Here is a 19,782-nt window from a genome sequence, read left to right as displayed (position 1 = left end):
TTATTAATTTTTACGCACATTGACCAAGCGAGTGGACCCCAGGGATTGAGCGAGTAAACTACATCTAACACAGAAGCGAGCTTTTTTGTTGAGATCTTTTTTGTTTTGTGTTTACCAAGTGGACAACAAAGGATTTTTATAGCATATAGAATATGCACTCTCCACAAGCCAAATCACGGTAATAAACTGCAGTTTTTACAATAAACTAATGCAGTGCACTTTTTAACAACAACAAAATTGAGTAACAGGGCATCCAATAGAACTACATCACTTCATCCTTTGGGACCGCACGCGCAAGCCTGTGCGCCGTTGAACTCCACAAATGCTTGTGAGCTGCACCCAAACCAGCAAAGAGCTGCATGCATTAACATGGTCAAACTGAAACATACAGCAAGATGACTACTAAAGAAAAGACATAACAAAATGAACTACTTAAAAAAAGTATGACACCGGCCACCCCTAGTGCAGTGCACTTGTCATCTGCTTCCCGCGAACAACAAGGAGTGGAGGAGGGAGCTGCAAGTGAGGTTCGTCGCCCAGACGCCTGGCAAGCTGCACGGCACAATCGCCTGCACTGCATACCACGCTCGTCCACACTGCATGTAGTGCTCGCCGAAAAGGGGTGACCCATCAGTTGCTAGGACGGTAGGACCTGCAAGCACACACGCCGGCACCCGACAAGCTGCATGCCCTCTAGGGAGGGTGGAGAGGAGCAGGAAACAGGATGCATGCACGCAGCAGTGAGGCACCCACAAAACTACAGGAGATTGGCTACCTGTCAACACGGCGCGGATGGCTCTGTTGCCGGTACTCGGTGACATCACGAACCACAGCGTCATGATCGGTGCTCAGGCTCTTCTTATGCATCTCAGGTACTCTCCGAGCTGATCTTCTGCCGAGGTCATCGGTTTGAGTTGCGGCATCCATCAAACCGGTAGGCTTGAAAACCCTGAATTCTGCCGGCGTCGGCCATGACATGACAGTCCTCTGAGGCTCCGACTCCGGCGACATTGTCTCCGAGGAGGTGCCCCGGCAGGGTGAGGGGGAGTCGTCCTCGTCCCGTGAAGGCACCGACGGCACGCGCCGAGGCTTGGCTTCTCTAACTGTCACACTAGGTGGGGAGGAGGAGAAGGAGGCCTCCCTTGACAAAGGCAACCTTGTACCCTCTTTCACCCTGCTCTGCTGCTTCTGGTTGCCATTACTCCCATGGTGAAATTGGCCTGCATATATTTAAACAAACAGGCAAAAGATGGTATGGCAACACCAATCAGCACTGAAGCTCCCAGTCGATGTTCAGAAGAGCAAATGGCAGCTCGAAGGGAACAAAAAGAATTACCTGAAGAAGGTTGGTCCAGGATCTCGGAGCCCTTGAGCACGTACTCGCCGTCGGTGGCCGGGAGGACGAGGTCGTCCTCGGCGAGATCGTGCCACACGAATCCGTTCTTGTAGCTCCTGTTTAAAAATTCAGAGAACTCAAAAATTCAGGAAACTCCTTGTCAAGCTCGCCAAAGTTCAGACAACTCATGGAGTACATGGAGTTCAGAAAATTCAGAGAGCTTCATGAAATTCTTCAGAGAACTTCATGAAATTCTTCAGAGAATTTCGCTTGGTTGCTTGGTTGGTTTTACCTCTTGCAGGACCAGGAGTACATGGAGGCCATGCCCTTGCCGCGCACCATGTTGAGGTGACGAATCACATCTGCGCACCACAGCAATCAATCAACCAATCAATCAATCAATCGCCATTACACAAGTTGTGGTACGAGCAGACTGATTGCGCTGCACGCGGGGGCCATGTGGTGGTGGCATCCCTCCGTGCACTGACCTCGGAGGTAGAGCCCGTCGGAGGAGGAGGGCGCCGGCACCTCGACGAAGTGCGGGTGCTCGAGGTGGCAGCTCCGCGTGAGGTAGTACACCACCGGCACCTTCCTCGCCGGCGGCCTCTGCCGCTCCGGGCTCCGCGGCCGCCTCCCCCGCCCCTCCATCGCCCCCGCCGAGACCGAAGCGCCTCTCCCCCGCCCTCGGCAATGGCAGACTGCCAAAATGCACACCTGCAAGATCGCGGAGCCAGCGTCAATTCGCCTGGCTGGCTCGAAATCAGCGCCGGAGGGGACTAGCAGAGGCAGAGCATCCAAAGAAAAAGGTGTTTGGAGTCTTGCGGCTGTTCCGTCCATACCTTTGGTGGGTGTGGGTTTCTCATGCGGTTCGGTTGAGTGGTGCGGGACGGTGCTGAAGTGTTAGCAGAATAAGCACTTTTGGTGTGCATAATAAGGGGTGTTATCATGGCAACTTTGTCATAATTACTACTTTTTACAGAAATGCCAAATTTCTTATACAAAGCATAATAATTTTAATGAAAAATATCATGGCAAATTTTTATATACGTCTGCGATGGTAAATTTTTTGAATTAAAATGATAAAAAGCAGTGTTTGATCTGCCACAACAATTTTTCAAATGTTTATTCCATGGGAAATTAGTTTTTTATCATGGTAATTTGTACTATTTTTTTCATCATGGTAGTTTTATTTTGATCACCATGAAAAAATCCGAGCTTTATTTAGTCACATCCAAATATGGGTTTTTAAGTCACATCTCCCTTCCTTCCCTCGCCACTACTGGAGATGGCCGCCGCGAAGCCCGCACAAGCGCAAGTGAAGGTGGTGGTGGGGATCTCGGCGCTCCATCCCCTCTTGGACGCCAGCGGTTCCTGGGGCGGCGGCCCCACCCAGAGAGGCGGCGCCATCGGGCGGTTGGCTGCGTTCGCAGGGGTGCTGGCCAGCTTGCCTGGCCACGCGGGCGGCGAGTGGCTGGTGGAATCCGGCCGCGGCAGAAGGCTCTTCGTCAGATCTGGAGGATTGAAATCCCTTTCCCTGCTGCCTCTCTCTCGCCGTCGGCGGGGGCTAGCGTTTTCTCTGGCTCCGGTGTTGGTGCGTGTTGGTGGCCAGTTAGGGGACCAACGGAAGCCTTGGCCGTCCGACCGGCCTGGCGGCGGCAATGCCCAAGGGCGCTGCTTTCCTCCATGGGGGTGCAACTGAGGTCCCCTGCTCTCCACCCCGACCCCCCTGCCCGGGTGAAAACCCTTTATCCACTGCGGTTTTGGCGGCGGCGGCGCCTTGTACGTCGTGACCTTGCTGGAGGCGTCGTCAGGGAGGCTAGATGTGGTCGGGAGGCTCTGTAGGTGAGGGATTGAGTTGCCTCCTCTTCGTCGTCCGATTCCATGAAGCCTGTCTCCAACTAGTGGGGCATGGTCTGTGGCGGAGTGGCCGGTTAGGGATATCCCAAATCGAAGTGGTCGCTCTAGGTCCACCTTTCGATGTGAGGGCGGCATTCTTCCAGCTCTAGGGTGAGCTTCTCGAAATCCTGACGGTGCGGCGCCTACGAGCCATGGCGAGGGGGTAGGGTTCCTCTTCAGTGACAGAGAAGGAAGTTGTTGTTCCCCTTCTTCTCTAGGTGTTACTGGAGCATGGCCATCTTCGAAGGTCGGCTATGCCTTGCTCTGCTGCTCCGCTCTACTACATATGATCCTAGTGTGGAGTGCTCGGCCTTTGCAAGCTGTAATCTTAATTTTCATGTCATTTTTTTAAGTCACATTGTCGATTGGCCAAACATTTGACAGTACACAACTAACAAAATTAAGGCACAATGCATAAACATCAATTCTATTATTAGACCACCGTCCAAACCGGTGGTTGTAGGTTGCCCGTGACGTTCTTCTAGAAGAGCTGCAGTGGGGTGTTGCTGATTCTGTTGGTCAAATGAAACTTGTGTGGCCCCCTTGGGTGACTCGAGGGGTGACTACGGTTCCGCCACCCCCTCCACTCCCATCCTCCCCTCGCCACTACCGAAGACGGCCCCCGCGCAGGCGCCAGTGAAGGTGCGGCGGGGATCTCGGTGCTTCATCCCCTCTTGGAAGCCAGCGGTTCCTGGGCGGCGGCCCCAGGTGGAGAGGCAGCGCCGTCGTGCGGTTGGCGGCGTTCGCAGGGGTGTTGGCCAGCGTGCCTGGCCTCGCGGGCGGTGGGTGGCTGGTGGAATCCGGCCGCGTGGAAGGCTCTTCGTCAGATATGGAGGTTTGAAATCCCTTTCTCTGCTTCCTCTCTCTCGCCTCCGGCGGGCGCTAGCGCTTTCTCTGGCTCCGGCGTTGGTGCGTGTTGGTGGCCAGTTAGGTGACCGGGGGAAACCTTGGCCGGTCCGACTGGCCCGGCAGTGGCAACACCCAAAGGCGCTGCTTTCCTCCATGGGGGCGCACCCGAGGTCCCCTGCTCTCCACCCCGGCCCCTTGCCCGGGTGAAAACCCTTTATCCACTACGGATTTGGCGGCGGTGCCTTGCGCGTTGTGACCTTGCTGGGGGCATCGTCAGGGAGGCTGGATGTGGTCGGGAGGTTCTGTAGGTGAGGGATTGAGCTGCCTCCTCTTCGTCGTTCGATTCCATGAAGTCTGTCTCCAACTAGTTGGGCATGGTCTGTGGTGGAGCGTCCGGTTAGGGATATCCCAAATCGAAGTGGTCGCTCTAGGTCCACCTTTCGATGTGAGGGCGACATTTTTTCAGCTCTAGGTTGAGCTTCTCGAAATCCCGACGGTGCGGCGCCTACGAGCCATGGCGAGGGGGTAGGGTCCCTCTTCGATGGCAGAGAAGGAAGTCATTGCTCCCCTTCTTCTCTAGGTGTTCCTGGAGCATGGCCATCTTTGAAGGTCGGCTATGCCCTGCTCTGCTGCTCCGCTCTGCTACATATGATCCTAGTGTGGAGTGCTCGGCCTTTGCAAGCTGTAATCTTAGTTTCCATGTCATTAGCTGCTTGTGGAGGTTGTAGTCAGTGTTTCAGTCCAGTGTTCCCCATTGTATCATTCTGACTATTGTAATTTGAGTTGTTTGTTGTAACTCCTGGCCGGTTGATGGCTTTGTTAATTCAAAGCCGGGCTATTTCGCGAGCCTTAGTTCTAAATAGAAAAACGAAACTTGTGTTGCCCACCTGCCTTTCTATTATCCACCATTGGCATGGCGCATTGCAGCATGTGCGCTTGCTTGCTTGTATATATGATTTGCCGCTTGGATTCCATCGCACCATAAAAACTGAGAGCTCAAAGGGAGAAGAGAAATCCAAGGACGTATAAAGATTAGTTGAGTGAGGAGCTAGCTTGAGCTGAGATGAGCGCAGCTCGGCCGGCACATTGACATCACATTTCGACGCGCTCCAGGATGCCTAGGCCACTCCTGGCTGTCAACGTCGCCGCCCTTGCGCTCGTGCTCATGCTCGCCGGTGCCCATAGCTTCCAGATCGAGGAGGCGACCGTGGCCAGCATCCAGCTTGGCTTCAACAACGGGAGCCAAACCTCGGTTGAACTCGTCCGGTTCTACCTTGACTGGATCAGCCGCCTGAACCCGCTGTTGCAGGCCATCATCGAGGTCAACCCGGAAGCTTCAGGTGAACTCATTGCCTTGCCCATTCCAGGTGAACTCTATGAACCTAGTTGTCAGCTTCACCGCAACGCCTTGGAGAGCATCTTCCAGAAGTCTCAGCCAAATGCTGAGCATGATGAAGCCACTGCCACGCTACGCTGAATATCCAAAGGAATTCTTTGTGGAAGACCTAGAGTATCTGCCCCGCACTATTTACCATATCATCAGGTGAACTCTATGGCCTGTCAAAAGACATTCTCCTGCAGCGAAGCTTGAAGGAGCAATGAAGACATTGGTTTTCTATATCTTCAATGGCATCAGCTTCAATGCTCAAGACTTCTTCATCAGGCAATTGGCTGCATCTGGCTCTGATTTATTTGGTCTGAAGTTTTATGCTCCATGGGTAATACGCCTCATCAAGCTTCACTCGGCTATCAACTATCAGCCCTCTGCGCGCAACCACATAATCTTCTTACCAGAAGTTGATATGTCTGTCGAAGCCATATACCCAAAGCCTGCCAAGGAGCCAATTTATCTTCACAATGTTGATCGTCAAAGTTTCACTCAACCCATTGAAGGAGTTCTTGCTGCAACGCGTGTTTATTCTTTGGCTCGACATACATGTGCACCTCATCGTGCCCATACTGAAGCCACTGAAAGCACAATTGCTCAAAGGCCTCGAAAGCTTTCTCGTGTTCTCAATGACCGAGAGCTTCTCGTCGCCCTGCATCAAAAACAGGATAAGCATCATTACTGGCTGAAGCGTCAGATGCAAAGCCTCTTGGTGGATGTTAATCACATTCGCAATCTTGCCACCAAGAATGCATTTGTCACTCATGAAACCTGTCGGCGGTCGTGGAAGAGTCTGACATTGATGAGCTCTAAAGATGATCTTCAACAAGATGGCTTCATAGAGAGATTCAAATTTGATTCCACTCCTCCCAGGAATGCTGTCTTGCGTTGGACTCCCTCACTCGAAGACTTTGACTACTCCTCCTCAGCGGCAACTGTCAATGCAAGAGTCATCAATGATGAAGATGATGCTACTTCGCCAACTACAACATCGCCACGTATTGGCACTGCACCAAGTTCTTCTGCACCACCAAACCTCAACGACGTCCCTGCTGCTTCACCTACTCCTCATGGGGATGAGTAGACGCTTTATGTCTTCAAACCTTTTTGGTCCTTACTGACGAAAGGTGGAGAAGCATATGAGTTGACAGTCTTCAAGCGGGTCTTTATGGGTGGTTGCTATATTTTTTGCCAAGTGTTTACAACTTTCGCTTTTGATACTTTTGGTTCTTTGAGTTGTAACACTTAAACTTGATGGTCGTCTGCTACCTTTCTGTCAACTATGTGATGCGATGATAAATCATGAACGAAGTCATTCTGCAGACGTCCATTTTCTATTATGCATGTCATTACCTTCTCTATATCCTTTCATCCATGATCAATTGTCTTCATTAGTTGAAGAGGATCTCCACAAGTAAAACCTCCCATGTGCATTTGCATTCAAACGCAAATTACTTATGTGCACATCTTCAGGGGGATCCTTTTGCTACTTATGAAGACAATGTCTTAACCCTTACAATTTCACATACTTTTATCCTCATTGAAAATTTCAACTAGTTTGTCATCAATCGCCAAAAAGGGGGAGATTGTAAGTGCATCTAGTGCCACCCCTAGTTGATTTTGGAGTATTGACGACAAACCTGATTGAGGGACTAATGTGTTTGTGAGAATTGTAGGATAACACAGGTAGTAGTCCCTCATTGATTCGGTTTACCTACCGGAGATGACCCCTAAAAATGTGTGAACACATTGAAGACAATGGTGGTATGTGAAGATATTCACAACGAAGATTATGACTCGAGAAGACATTCACGTGAAGACTATGGAGTGCGAAGACATAGCTGTTTCGTAGTTTCCTTTTCTTCTTTGTTGAGTCATAAGAACCATTGTACTGTTAAGTGGGGTCCAAGTGAACAAAGCCAGAGTGACTGAAGTGATGCTCAACCAAATCCTAAGTCTTCGAGCAAAGACAACAAGATCAAATCTTATCCAGAGTTGGATGAGTCAGCTTTACTTGTAGCCCAAGTTAAGCTGCCGCGTGTGTTTGAAATCTGACCGTTGAAACACGTGTCAGTTCCTTAGTGACCAAGGGTCATTTCGGACAAATCAGGTCGGGTTGCTCAGAGTTAGTGTACGGCTTTTGTCGCTTGAGAGCAATCAACCTCCGAAGCATTCGAGAGAGAGATCCTTGCGAGGACAAAGCCCAAAACACCCTGATCCCAAAGAGTGTTTGGCATCACTGAAGTCTTTCTGTTCGCGTGATCTGAAGACTTGTTACACTTGAGGACTGTGAATCCTCCAGCCGGTTAGGCGTCGCGTTCTGAGCATCCAAGAGTCATTGTGGATTGCCGGTGAACGAAATCTGTGAAGGTTCAAAAGTCTACCTTGAAGACTTACCAGAGTGATTGGGCGAGGACTAAGTGTCCTTAGTTCAAGGGGAGTAAGGTGAAGACGCGGTCTTCTGAGTTGAATCTCAGCCTCCCTAAGCAGACGTACAGTTGTCACAGCAACTGGAACTGTTCCAACAAATTCTTGTCCTCACCAAGCGACTGGTTCTATCTTCTCCCTCTCTTTACTTACAGTTTGTCTTCGCGAAGTCACTGCCTGCTTGCATTATCTGTTTGACTTCACTGTGTGACGACTATTGTTTTTTGGTTTCATACTATCTTCCATCCTGATCCATACTACCTAGCTGCTTTTAGTCTTCGTGCTTTCACTTCATTGAATACTTGACTATGGCTTGCCTAGTGTAGTCTACCTTCCGCTGCATGTCAATAGGCTCAATTCTATTATTTGTCTTTGAAACTCCCATGTCTTGAAGACTTCCATAAAAATTACCTATTCACCCCCTTTCTAGTCGATAACTAGCACTTTCACTCTCAACACCACGGCCGGCTCGCTGGCGCCGTGGTGCTCGGCAAGGCCAGCCTCTCTGAGTGGGCCAACTTCCGCAATGTCAAGAATGGGTGGAGCGCGCGCGGCAGCCAGACGCGCAACCCATACGTGTTGTCGTCCGACCCGTGCAGGTCGAGCTCCGGGTCGAGCGTAGCCGCGGCGGCGAACATGGAGGCTCTGACGCTCGGCACCGAGACCGACGGCTCCATACTCTGCCCGTCGTCGTTCAACTCCGTGGTCGGCATCAAGCCCACCGTCGGGCTCACCAGCCGCGCCGGCGTCGTCCTCATCACCCCTAGACGTTTTGTCCCCATCATTGATCTTTGAACTTTAGGTAGCACAAAAATCTTGGACCTCACTCACTTAGTATAAAATTTCAATTAAATTTACTCAACTTGAATTTAGTTTGCATTTAGGTATTTTGAGAATTTGAAAAAAACTCTGGAAATTTGAAATGTTCAGCATGCTATTTGCAGACCGATGTGTCGGAGAGTGTCGGATGCAGTCCATGTACTGGACGCCTTCATCGGCTACGACAAGCTCGATGCCGTGGCCACTCGAGCAGCATCCAAGTACATCCCTCATGGTGGATATCTGCAGTTCCTGAAGAAAGATGGGCTGAGAGGGAAGAGGATCGGCGTCCCAATGAATTGTTTTTGTTTCAAGGATTTGGAGAGAAGCAGATGAGGGTGTACGAACAGCACCTTGCCAGAATGAGGTTATCATACTTCAAATCTCCATGACTAGTGTAAATTATAGTACATGACATTGCATTGGTTATAAATTTCGTCGTAACCTTGCAAATGAAAAATTAATTTCGTTGTAGGAAACACGGAGCCGTGGTGATCGAGAACCTTGACATCGCCACCAACAGTCAAGATATTGTTTCCAATGAGGGGACTGCGATGCTGACCGAGTTCAAGTCGAGCATAAACGAGTACTTGGCGGACTTGTCCTACTCTCCGGTCCATTCTCTTGCGGACATCATAGCTTTCAACAAAGCGCATCCTATAGAGGCAAACATATGAAAAAAACTCATTCTAGATTTCAACTCTTAAGTCTTCTTGTCATAGATTCAAACAATGTGGAATCATGTTGCAGAGGACAATAGGCAATAAAACTCTAAAAAGGAGATGGTTGCTAATGGTATTTATTCTATATATACTTTCTTAGATATTTCATTTACATTTTGTACATGAGAGGCTAAAAGATTTCGGGCAACAAAACCTTATCTTTGCCCAAAATACAAACGGCATTGACCGTCTGGAAAGAGCTCGGATCCGCTGGCTGAAGGAGCTCTCCGTGAATGGGTTGGAGAAGCTGATGAAGGAGCATCAACTGGACGCGATCGTTGCACCCGAGCACTATGCTTCCAACCATCTCGCCATTGGCGGCCACCCTGGCATCGTTGTGCCGGCTGGGTACAACGAGAAGGGTGTCCCTTTTGGCATATGCTTTGGCGGGCTGCAGGGATATGAGCCGAGGCTGATCGAGATGGCCTATGCTTTCGAGCAGGCTACTAAAGTGAGAAGGCCACCCATGTTCAAGCCTTAGCTAGGTGGCATAACTTTCTTGAGTAGCGACAATGTGAGGCACCATGGCCAAAAAGTCTCCACTTGCACTGTTCTCTCTTGGTGTAAAAGAATAAAGCTGAAATGTTACTTCTTGGGCCAACAAGGATTGTATGCAAGTGCTACTCCGAATAAATCGACAATGTGGTTCTAAAGGTGGAGAATTTCATTTGTATGTATTTTTCGATCTTGTTCTGTATATATTGTTGACACATAGTATGTTAGTTATGAAACTAAAATTCCATAAACGAGTACTTTTGCAGTACCACTCTGAAATGCTGCGGTGGGCTATGGATATCCGCCAAGGTGATCAAACTGGCCTATGCCTTCGAGCATACTACCAAAGTGAGAAGGACGTCAATGTTCAAGCCTTAGCTAGCCAGGCGGCACAATCTAAGTGAACTACATATAACTTCAAGGGTAGCGGCAATGTAACACTCTACGGCGCAAAGAGGTTTCATTTGCATTTCTTGCCGTACAATGCCAAAATCAAGTGTATTGCCATGAAATCGCCGCAACAGTTGAAGACACTGCATTTAATAAGATTTTACATTTTTCTGGTATATTTCGTTGAACATAAGTGGCATATAATTAGACTTATGTAAGCGAGTTCATTTACAGTACCCCGAAATGGATATAAATCGTCTATTTTAATCATTATAATTTCTCTATGTATCATTACCCCAAAAACTGTTCACAAAGTAGGATTTCATCCTCTTAACAGAGCTACACTGTTTCTGACGAAGTATATGAGAGGAAAAATAATACAAACGAAGAAAGCACACAAACAATACATAACAAAATGTAGTATTGAATGCCACCATTTCACAACCGAGCATGAGCACATGAATAGCCGAACCAGAGCAAGAAGGACTCGTTGGCCCGAAGAAGAACCAAACAAAGCCTCCTGGAGAAATCACCGAAAAATCCGCAATGCCTTTTCAAATATATTTTCATGGTGACACGGCCTAGGGGTGCCGCACGACACCAGAAGTCAGCCCATCAGGACGTCCTAGGAACCCCAGGCTATTATACGGCCCCGTTTTCAAAGTGGCCTTTGGGCCCTCTAAAAGGAAGGAACCGATAAAGGAGGATATATCAGCCCCCAGTTTGATTTCATATGAAATTGATGACAACCCGATATAAAATCAGTTCAGTGGGAACTCTGCCCCCGGGTTTTCAGTCTCAACAAATCTGCCCATACTACCTTGCGTAGTCCTTATTACAGTTTCAGCATACAAAACTGCAACTGAGCAAAGAAACTTGAAAGCAGGCCATACTGCCAAGCCAACAACATGAATCCATCTGCAGAACGTAGTACATCCTACAATAGACTTCTAAGCTACATGGCGACATAGCTGGACATCATCATCATATTTTCTTTCTGAAGAAACTGCTTGCATGGATAGGAGGAAAGGCCTCCAGCCATTTTCCAACCTCAGCACCAGGGACAGAATGACTCTTGAAAAATAGGTAGAATCAACATGGCACTTAATGGAACTTGCTCTTTATGTACGCTCTTAGAAAATTTATTTACGTGTTGGTACAGGAGAGGTTGAAAGACTTTGGGTAGCCCGACCTTGTCGCAGCCCAAAACACAAACGGCATTGGCACCGTGGAGAGAGCCGCGATCCGGCGGCTGAAGGAGCTGAACGCGAATGGGCTGGAGATGCTGATGATGGAGCACCAACTGGACGCGATCGTGGCGCCTAACAGCGACATTTCTAGCCCCCTTGCCATCGGCGGCCACCCTGGCATCGTTGTGCCGGCTGGTTACGACAAGAAGGGGGTCCCCTTCGGGATATGTTTCGGCGGGCTGCAGGGGTACGAGCCGAGGCTGATCGAGATGGCCTATGATTTTGAGCAGGCTACCAAAGTTAGGAGGCAACCCATGTTCAAGCCCTAGCTAAATATAACTTCTTGAGTAGTGATGATTAACACTCTACGACCTTAAATAGGTTCCACTTGCGCTTTTCTCTCTTATTGTAAAAGAATAAACCTGACAGTGCATGTTACTTCTTGGGTCAGCAAGCAACTATGAATAAACTAGCAATGTGGTAGTGCTAAATGAAGGTAGAGACAACCCGAACCAATTAAAACCAGCAAGTATAGTTTCAGCATACAAAACTGCAACTCAGCAAAGAAACAAGCCAAAAGCAGGCCAAATCTCTCTTGCCTGCTAGTAATGCCGAGTAAGAGTCCTGACGCAAAAATGGGAAAAAACAGAGCACCACTCGTTGCGCCGCACTGCTCAACTCACTGCTACTCCGACAATATCATCATTACGCTGGACCACTCAATCACTGCTACTCCAGCGACAGCATCATCCTTCTTTTCCAGGTTAGATCAACATCAAAAGTGCCAACTTGATACCAGATCTAACTCCTCAAATTCTAATCTAAAATCGCAACTTCCGAAAGAAAACGAGATAACACAGATATTGGACGGGCCTCCTATACCTATGAATGCCTTATATTCTTGAAAGAGAATCTACACAAACAAAGTGGACCTGTTTGCCCGGGTGAAGAAGCAAACCGAGACTAGAGAGGTGTGTCCATCCCAAGCTCTGTCCTAAACTGCCCGCACCAACGAGCACCTGTAGATTACCAGAAGCGGGCATCGCTGATCGGGTGGGTGATTGGAGCACTGGACTTGGATGTGAAGCCTTCAAAGGTTGGTGTCAAAGCCCTCTTCCAACACCTCACAACCCTAATCAAGGAAGATAACACAAAATGAGTGGTGAGCCCACTTCATCAGTGTACAAACATGATTGAATTCATTAAATGTGAACAGAGTTCAGTGAGATTGTAGTGTACCAGATCAGAATAGTAGCTTGCCGATGAGACGCTGCTGGCACGTGGTGAGTTTGGTACCAGATCAGAATTGTAGTGTATAAACTTTTCACCGGAATGAGAGCGGACGGATTCTAAGGCTGGTCGTAATGGTAGTATCATAGCTAGTATCATGCATGCCAACTAGGCAATTTTGATGAGGTGGCATAGCATTAAATGAAGAAAGAGAGGGTGTAGTATCATATCATGATACCGTATTATATTAAATGATATGCTACTTTGTGTCATGCATGACAATAAATAGAGTACAACATGATACTAATATATGATACTATGCATTAGGGAGGTAGTATCATACACTAGTATCATATATGCATGATACTAGTATATGATACTCCCCATTACAACCAGCCTAAGCATCATAAATAAACCTCTCACCGAAACGAGCAGCGGCGCCAATGTCCTACTAGGGATGCTCACCGGCCACGGGGCATCGGGTCTGATTGTCGCCACCTCATTGATCCGTGGCACCGTGGTTTCCTCCTCCTCTCTACCACGTCTTCTAAGACCGTATCTATATATACTAGGAGTGGTCATGCGTCCGCGTGCGGGGTGCGCGTGTGACTTAGGACTTGGGCGACGGCGAGGAGAGGAGTTGAGTTGAGTTGGTTAGGTGGTGTCGCCGGCCACGACAAAGTAGGCGCGGATAGACACGTTGGGAGGCGAGGTGAGGTGCCGGCGGTGATGCATATGGTGTGGTCGTTTGAGCGCCGAGCGACCAAGACTCGGAGATGTGGAAGGAAGGAAGAAGGGAACATGGGACGGTGGATACGTACGTACGAACCAACGGCCTTGGTATCCATCTTGGTCTTGGTCGGCGGCGATGTCGACGTACGTACAGTTCTCCCATGGGTGGCGGGACTTGATTCGGAGTCGGGGATTTGGATTTGGTTGGGCGGACTGGAGAAGACGATGGCAGGGTGGTCACCTGCAGGCAGCACGCTCGCTCACCTCCTCAGGCCCACCAGTCAGCTAAATTGCATCCTCTCTCGCTGTTGCGCCGGCTTGCTCTGCCTCTGCATCATCTTCGCTCGGGCGTCAACGGATGCTCGGCTCCCAAGGAATCCCTCACCTTCCAGCAGCAGCGGGGAGAAGGATGGCACCCCATACGCCGCATTGGTCCGGTCGTACTACAGCAGAACGCCGCCCAGATCGGCGTCCGCGGGGACGTCGGCACGCTGGGTGTAACAGGAAAAAGGGATGCGCTGGGTTAAGCGTGTGCTGTCGACATCTCCGCGGAGGAAACGCGTTTTAACGAGCGCCTGAAGGAAGACGGTTCAACGCAAAATATGGGTCTCCTAGTTTGTACTACTCTTCGATCGTGAGAGTGGAAACGCTCTACCGCTTTCTTTCATTTCTAACTCAACATCTATCTATTATCTATCTATCTATCTATCTATTATTATTATTATATCAAAATTAACATACGTTGAATCAAAAGAAACGGAAATAGCAAAGAAAATCCCACATTAATAAAAAAATACCGACCCTTGATCTTGCTTTTTTGATAAAATATAATGATGTGTGAGGCCCTTACCCACGTCTATACCTTATTATGTTCACTGGCAGGACGTGCGCATCTTGCCGCCACGTGGCTTGATGGATGAGATTGGCACGTGTTGTCAGAGCGGGGCCAAGCCAAGCGTGGGAATACTTTGTGGCTAAGGATAAAGCCACGCGGGAAGATTTCCAATGTCCGAGCCGGCACAAGAATGACGAGGTAGTCATCGAACGAAAAGATAGGCGTAAAGACTACTTGGATGCACTTAGATGACCAAAGAGTCGGATGCGAGGAGATTCATTGAGCCAGTTTTCAAGACCGATAACTGAAAATGAATAACAACTTATAAAATCCGAAGAGCATCTCTAACTTGAAGACCGGTTCAGGGGTTAGGATCTTCAAGTTAACCATGGTTAATAATAGAGAGGGCCGGCTATATGGAGTTATCATATCACTTATAGTCAATCTAATAGTCCACGCATACAACATTAATATATGACCCACATATTTCTCTCGCAAAGATTTTTGGGGCTTGTGCCACAGCCGGCTGTAACCTTGTAGATCTCTTCTCTTCTCTCTCCTCTCCTCTCATCTCTGACTAGGCACAAATCTGAGGTGACATCTCTTATCGCCGGCATACGTCACTCTATTGTACTTGCTCTTAAAAGTTTGGAATCACCTCTAGATTTTCTCATCTTGATGACTGTGCCCATGAACCTAGGGGCATGCTATGAAATTGTGTCACTTAAGAACCCGCATCAGATGAGGAGAGATAAGATTTTTATGAGTGTCTAGACGTGACTTCTCGCTACTTATCGACTATGCCACGCTGGACTGTCTAATTCCTCGGCGTTGACTATCTTATCCCCATCCCCATGTGTCCGAACAACTTCCACGCTACCATCTTTGCAATGACAAAGGGTGCTATAAGTTCTTATCACTTTTTTGCTATGGAGGATTATTGGTCTCTTGAGTTAAATTATGCTGAAAATTAATCATGTATCCACCCATCCATGTATTACACACATCTCCAATACAATAATGAAATGAGTATTTTCACTGAAACTAGTTGCTCCTAAACTCCACGCCCCCAATGATGAGGCCTTTCTTCTGGACGCTGTCATTCTCCTCACGGAGATCCACGATCACCCCCCTCTCTGTGAGCATCTCGTCGTCGTTTTCGAACTCGGCCAGCCTGAGCTCCAGCCAGCCGTCGCCCCTCGCGTTGGGGTAGGTAACATCATTGGCTGACCCGCGCCCTTCGGGGTGGAGGCTGACCCCGCGGGTGCTGCCGGGGACGATCCTCTCGCCGTGGAGCCTGAGTGACGATGTCTGCACGGAGCCCCTCAGGCCATAGGTGGTTCTCGCCAGCTTGTACACGAGGTAAACTGCATAGCTTGTGCCGGCGGAGAGGTCCCTCGGCGGGATCTCTCCGATGACGGCGAGAAAGTACACACTCAGGAGTTCCGCGCATTCGGCAAACCTTTACATGATACAAATACCAAGAATTAGTTGGTCATGTGTCTATCAAGCCATCCCTGAAATTTCGTGGTTCGATTGTTTGGTGAGCAAACCTGGAAGTCGAATCTGGAGCAGGAATCCATTTCCAGTACTGGGGCTGATTGTTGGCAATCCGTAGTGATCTCGATGTGAGCACCCTGCACTTGGCGCTCGTTGTCATCTTCAACCGAGGGCTCTATGTTCACCAACCAAAACTCAAGTCATGATTAGCTAGTAGCATCGAAAATAGAACCTCTCATCTTGTTCTACGTGCACATAGCTTGTGCACGATAGGACAAATCTATTTGGCAGCAGTTGCTGATCCGATGCATGTGAAGGTTTAACCTTCCTTTTTGAAAAAAAAACACTGACTATACACAAATATATTTATAACAAACAAAATATAGACTCTGTTTTGTCTTTCATTTCCATATTTCAGCAGAACCTACCCTGTCCATATAATTTTTTCTATGACCACATCTTAATATATTTTCTGGTGGAATGAACCATTCTTTCAAGTGTTGCAAAAAATATTTTAAATGATACGTTATCAATGTTTTTAAATCACTTCTTGCAGTTCCTTCTCGAATTATTATGCCCATGGTTTGTTGAATTGGCGTCAATTGCACTGTTCTAACATAATTTTCTCAGAAAAAACGTATTGTTTCAAATATCTTAAGCAAACAGGCATCGACAAATTGTTTAAATTATACAGCTTCCTCATACAACTTGCTATGGTTAAATCCATATTCTATGGTTATTGTCAAATGTATTCTTCTATCCTATAACAAAATTTGTCCATTATAGATTGTCCTATTATGAAACTCTAAAGATGCTTCATAGCTATTGGGGTAATATATTTCGCCGGGTGCACCAAATGTACTCATTGATTTGATTTATTTCGTATGAGAAAATGAGATGAACGAAATAACAGAAGATATTGCTCCATAACTAAGCACACCTGGTTTATAGATGAAAATGACAACCCTTTGTCATATGTAAATCCACTGTCAATTTGATGCATAGCCTCTGTCTCATTCAGCTTACGGATAATATCCCCTATACTTGGCCTGTTGCTTCGATCAGCCTCCAAGCAACTTAAAGCTATTTCAACGCACCTCTTTACTTGTTTGGAATACGACTCTAACTCATAGTCTGATGTTGCATGTATCTTTTTTCTCCATTTCTCGAGCACCTGCAAGTTCGGAGCATAAAATGTTAATGGTAGTATATAGAAAAAAATAAATAATTATTTATTGAAAAATGTACAAATGGTCTTGATATATGCAACAGTATTCGTACATTCTTAGTTAATTGCTGGGAAGTCATTTCAGCTCTTCTGAAGTAGCCCTTAGGCCCTGTCACTATCTTTATGATCACAACACCTAAGCTGAATATGTCAGACTTGACTGAGATTATTTCACCATCAATGTATTCCGGCGGTAGGTATCCACTGCACAATATATACATGTATTTCACAATACCATGCGCATTAATACAAAATTTCGTGCTCGTTATGAAGTCACAAATACAAGAAAGATTAAGCTTACCGTGTTCCTATAATACTTTTTGTCCTTTGTGGTTTTTGACCCTCAAAGAACCGCGACAAGCCGAAATCTGCGATTTTCGGTACCATATTCTCATTCAGCAATATATTAGCTAGTTTTAAATCCAAGTGATACATTGGAGGTTCCAGTTCCTCGTGAAGGTATTTTAAACCATTGCAGATTCCCTTTATTATTGCATAACGTGTGGACCAATCATTTCCTTTCAATTTGTCTGCAACAACAGAATGTGAGTTTTCATCAAATGCTAATTTCAGAAAGGATTCCTTACCTTGCGAAATAATACAAGTAAAGTAGAGCATCATCATACCAGAAAGAAATGTTTCAAGGCTTCCATTATACATGTACTCCAAGCAAAGCGCCCTCTTTATCTGTTGAGCATGAACAACCTTTCCCTTGTACCTTATGTATTCTCGCCGGGTTTCGTGGCAATAGCCAACCAGTTGCACAATATTATGGTGCCGAAGAGATGCGAGATTGAGACACTCTGTGTCAAATTGATCATTGTTAAGTCCTATAATGTCATGGAGCATCTTGACAGCAATCTTCTTTCCATCCTTACTCTCACCCTATTCAGTACCATTATCAAATTATATTTAGTAATAGACTTAGTTAGTACACCCTCCGTCCCATAATATAAGAGCATTTTTGACACTACACTAGTGTCAAAAATGCTCTTATATTATGGGACGGAGGGAGTAGTATGTAGTATCAATTAAATGTTGTCAGTATTGATAGTCAAACATGAAAAAGATCGAGTAATGTGTAGATAGTCGTACCATATAAACTTCTCCATATGAGCCACTGCCTAATTTGCGGTATTCAGAGAAACTATCTGTCATTTCTTCCAATACATGAAATGACACAATCTCGGGGACCACACTCCCATGATCCATGTTATTTTCCTTCTAGTGAAAAGAGGAAGAACCTACTGGATGAGAGAGAGAGAGAGACATGATTAACTTCATGGCCATTTTAACTGCTCTTAATTACCCTTGAGATTGCATAGAATAGACCAGTCAAGCTAACTTGCAATCAATGCAGAAAAAAGACAACATACCAGAATTTTGTAAATTAAGCATGCGTGTATTTTTCAGAAACTTACCAAATAATTTTAGATTTGGCTAGGTAGTAAATTTAAGCTATGCCTACTCATGATGACAAAAGAGGATATGCATGCATGGATTGAACTAGCAGGATAATGAAGCAAAGCACTAACACAGCAAGAGAAGAACGAATGGAGCATTCATGCATGGCTCTAATTAACCAGCAGGATCCTTGGCTAAAGCAAGCGACAGTGGACTCAAGGCTGAGATGGGAGGGAGTTCAATGGAAAAATTTTGCACTAACCTGGAGAGAAGACCTGCAGCTGGAAACAATGGCGCTCCTCAAATTGGTGCTGTGTATATACTGTGGTTACTTCTTCATGAGCTTGCAGCTTAGTTGGTCCTCTGCTATATATAGACAGATAGATACCTGCCACGTGGCCCACGTGTACGTTAGATTGAGTTACATCGTAATCAAGCCGGTTTAAATAACTTTTTACGGATCGTCGTTGAGGCGGTCGATTCCGCAATCCATGCGCGTGCAGCTTGCTTCTTCAAGGCAGCTTCGGTTTGTGGTTAAGTCAAACTTAAGCCCAAGTACTCTTGATCAAGCCTTAATTCAGAAGCTTTGTTTAAGTCTTGTTGGCCAGAGATGTCGGCATCACATGATCCTTAGGCCAGTAGAGCCTTTTCTTTTATACTTATTTACTTTGTAGGAGCACAATAGTTGCATAGGAGATTCACACCATGTCAACATTGTTGTTCATTGATGGTAAGTTCCTATTACTCTATGTACATTCTCCTTAACCGAGTAGGCAATCGACGTTTACTCGTCCCCTTCCCAAGTCATCGTCCATGAACACACGGTTATTCCAGGTAACTTCTAGCCAGCTTCGATTCGGTTTGTGTATGGATTAGATTAAGCTTCTATATATTACTACTTCGACGTGGATTTATTTTCTAAGAGACACCTAATTCACACGGTTGGACAGAAATATCACTGATGTCATACATCCCATGCACAGGTTAGACAGAAACATCACTACTGTCATACATTGCAGACAACTCGAACTAAAGAACTATGTGTGAACAATCTTTGGAAGCAACCGTGTGAAACATTGCTGTACACGGTTTTAGATTTGCAGGCACGTCACACATGAGTAAAAATTGCAATCTCTCCCCCGGTTTGTTCATGCCGATACTGGGCGTCGCAGAGTTTCATGCGGAGCATAATAGCCATGATGAGGAGGGTTTAGGATATTTTTCCAAGGAAACCATTTCTACCTCTTGTGTATATGATATGTAAGAGAAGACCTGCAGCTGGAAACAATGGCCCACTTGATTGTGACGTGCCTGCAAATCTAGATGCCGACGTGTCCTGGTA

The 19,782-nt window shown here is 46.9% G+C and overlaps 2 protein-coding genes and 1 pseudogene across 3 annotated transcripts; 1 reads left to right on the top strand and 2 right to left on the bottom strand.

Moving 5' to 3' along the window:
- The window catches only part of LOC123038784 (probable amidase At4g34880), a 62,045-nt pseudogene extending 50,205 nt beyond the window's left edge, over positions 1 to 11,840 (top strand).
- Positions 122 to 2,166, bottom strand: LOC123040030 (protein SOSEKI 3). Its single transcript, XM_044462987.1, has 4 exons — positions 1,825 to 2,166; positions 1,629 to 1,698; positions 1,337 to 1,452; positions 122 to 1,220 (listed from the first exon to the last, which is right to left on the bottom strand). The coding sequence occupies exons 1-4, from the start codon at positions 1,982 to 1,984 to the stop codon at positions 772 to 774; spliced, it is 795 nt and encodes a 264-aa protein (XP_044318922.1). The 5' UTR covers positions 1,985 to 2,166; the 3' UTR covers positions 122 to 771.
- Positions 11,841 to 15,337: 3,497 nt separating the features above from the next.
- LOC123040028 (putative receptor-like protein kinase At4g00960) lies at positions 15,338 to 18,768 on the bottom strand. 2 transcript variants are annotated; one of them, XM_044462985.1, is made up of 8 exons: positions 18,703 to 18,768; positions 18,132 to 18,283; positions 17,663 to 17,921; positions 17,338 to 17,566; positions 17,090 to 17,240; positions 16,749 to 16,982; positions 15,862 to 15,983; positions 15,338 to 15,770 (listed from the first exon to the last, which is right to left on the bottom strand). In XM_044462985.1, exons 2-8 carry the CDS (start codon positions 18,246 to 18,248, stop codon positions 15,353 to 15,355), a joined length of 1,530 nt encoding a protein of 509 aa, XP_044318920.1. In that variant the 5' UTR covers positions 18,249 to 18,283; positions 18,703 to 18,768; the 3' UTR covers positions 15,338 to 15,352. The 2 variants fall into 2 exon arrangements, with proteins under 2 accessions (XP_044318920.1, XP_044318921.1); XM_044462986.1 differs by having other exon boundaries at positions 18,132 to 18,280.
- Positions 18,769 to 19,782: the final 1,014 nt, after the last annotated feature.

Source organism: Triticum aestivum, chromosome 2B, assembly GCF_018294505.1.
Source record: "Triticum aestivum cultivar Chinese Spring chromosome 2B, IWGSC CS RefSeq v2.1, whole genome shotgun sequence".
Taxonomy (NCBI): Eukaryota; Viridiplantae; Streptophyta; class Magnoliopsida; order Poales; family Poaceae; genus Triticum; species Triticum aestivum.
The sequence above is the reverse complement of the archived record's forward strand: the minus strand, read 5'-3'. Positions and strand labels throughout refer to the sequence as shown.

Excerpts from the sequence above, each read along its gene's own strand:
- LOC123040028 (XM_044462985.1), bottom strand. The coding sequence starts at position 18,248 with ATGGATCATGGGAGTGTGGTCCCCGAGATTGTGTCATTTCATGTATTG. Across the intron at positions 17,567-17,662 it reads CCTTGAAACATTTCTTTCTG|ACAAATTGAAAGGAAATGAT; the intron begins GTATGATGATGC and ends CTGTTGTTGCAG. Across the intron at positions 16,983-17,089 it reads CCCAGCAATTAACTAAGAAT|GTGCTCGAGAAATGGAGAAA; the intron begins GTACGAATACTG and ends CCGAACTTGCAG.
- LOC123040030 (XM_044462987.1), bottom strand. The coding sequence starts at position 1,984 with ATGGAGGGGCGGGGGAGGCGGCCGCGGAGCCCGGAGCGGCAGAGGCCG. Across the intron at positions 1,699-1,824 it reads CGACGGGCTCTACCTCCGAG|ATGTGATTCGTCACCTCAAC; the intron begins GTCAGTGCACGG and ends TGTGGTGCGCAG. Across the intron at positions 1,221-1,336 it reads CCTGGACCAACCTTCTTCAG|GCCAATTTCACCATGGGAGT; the intron begins GTAATTCTTTTT and ends AAATATATGCAG.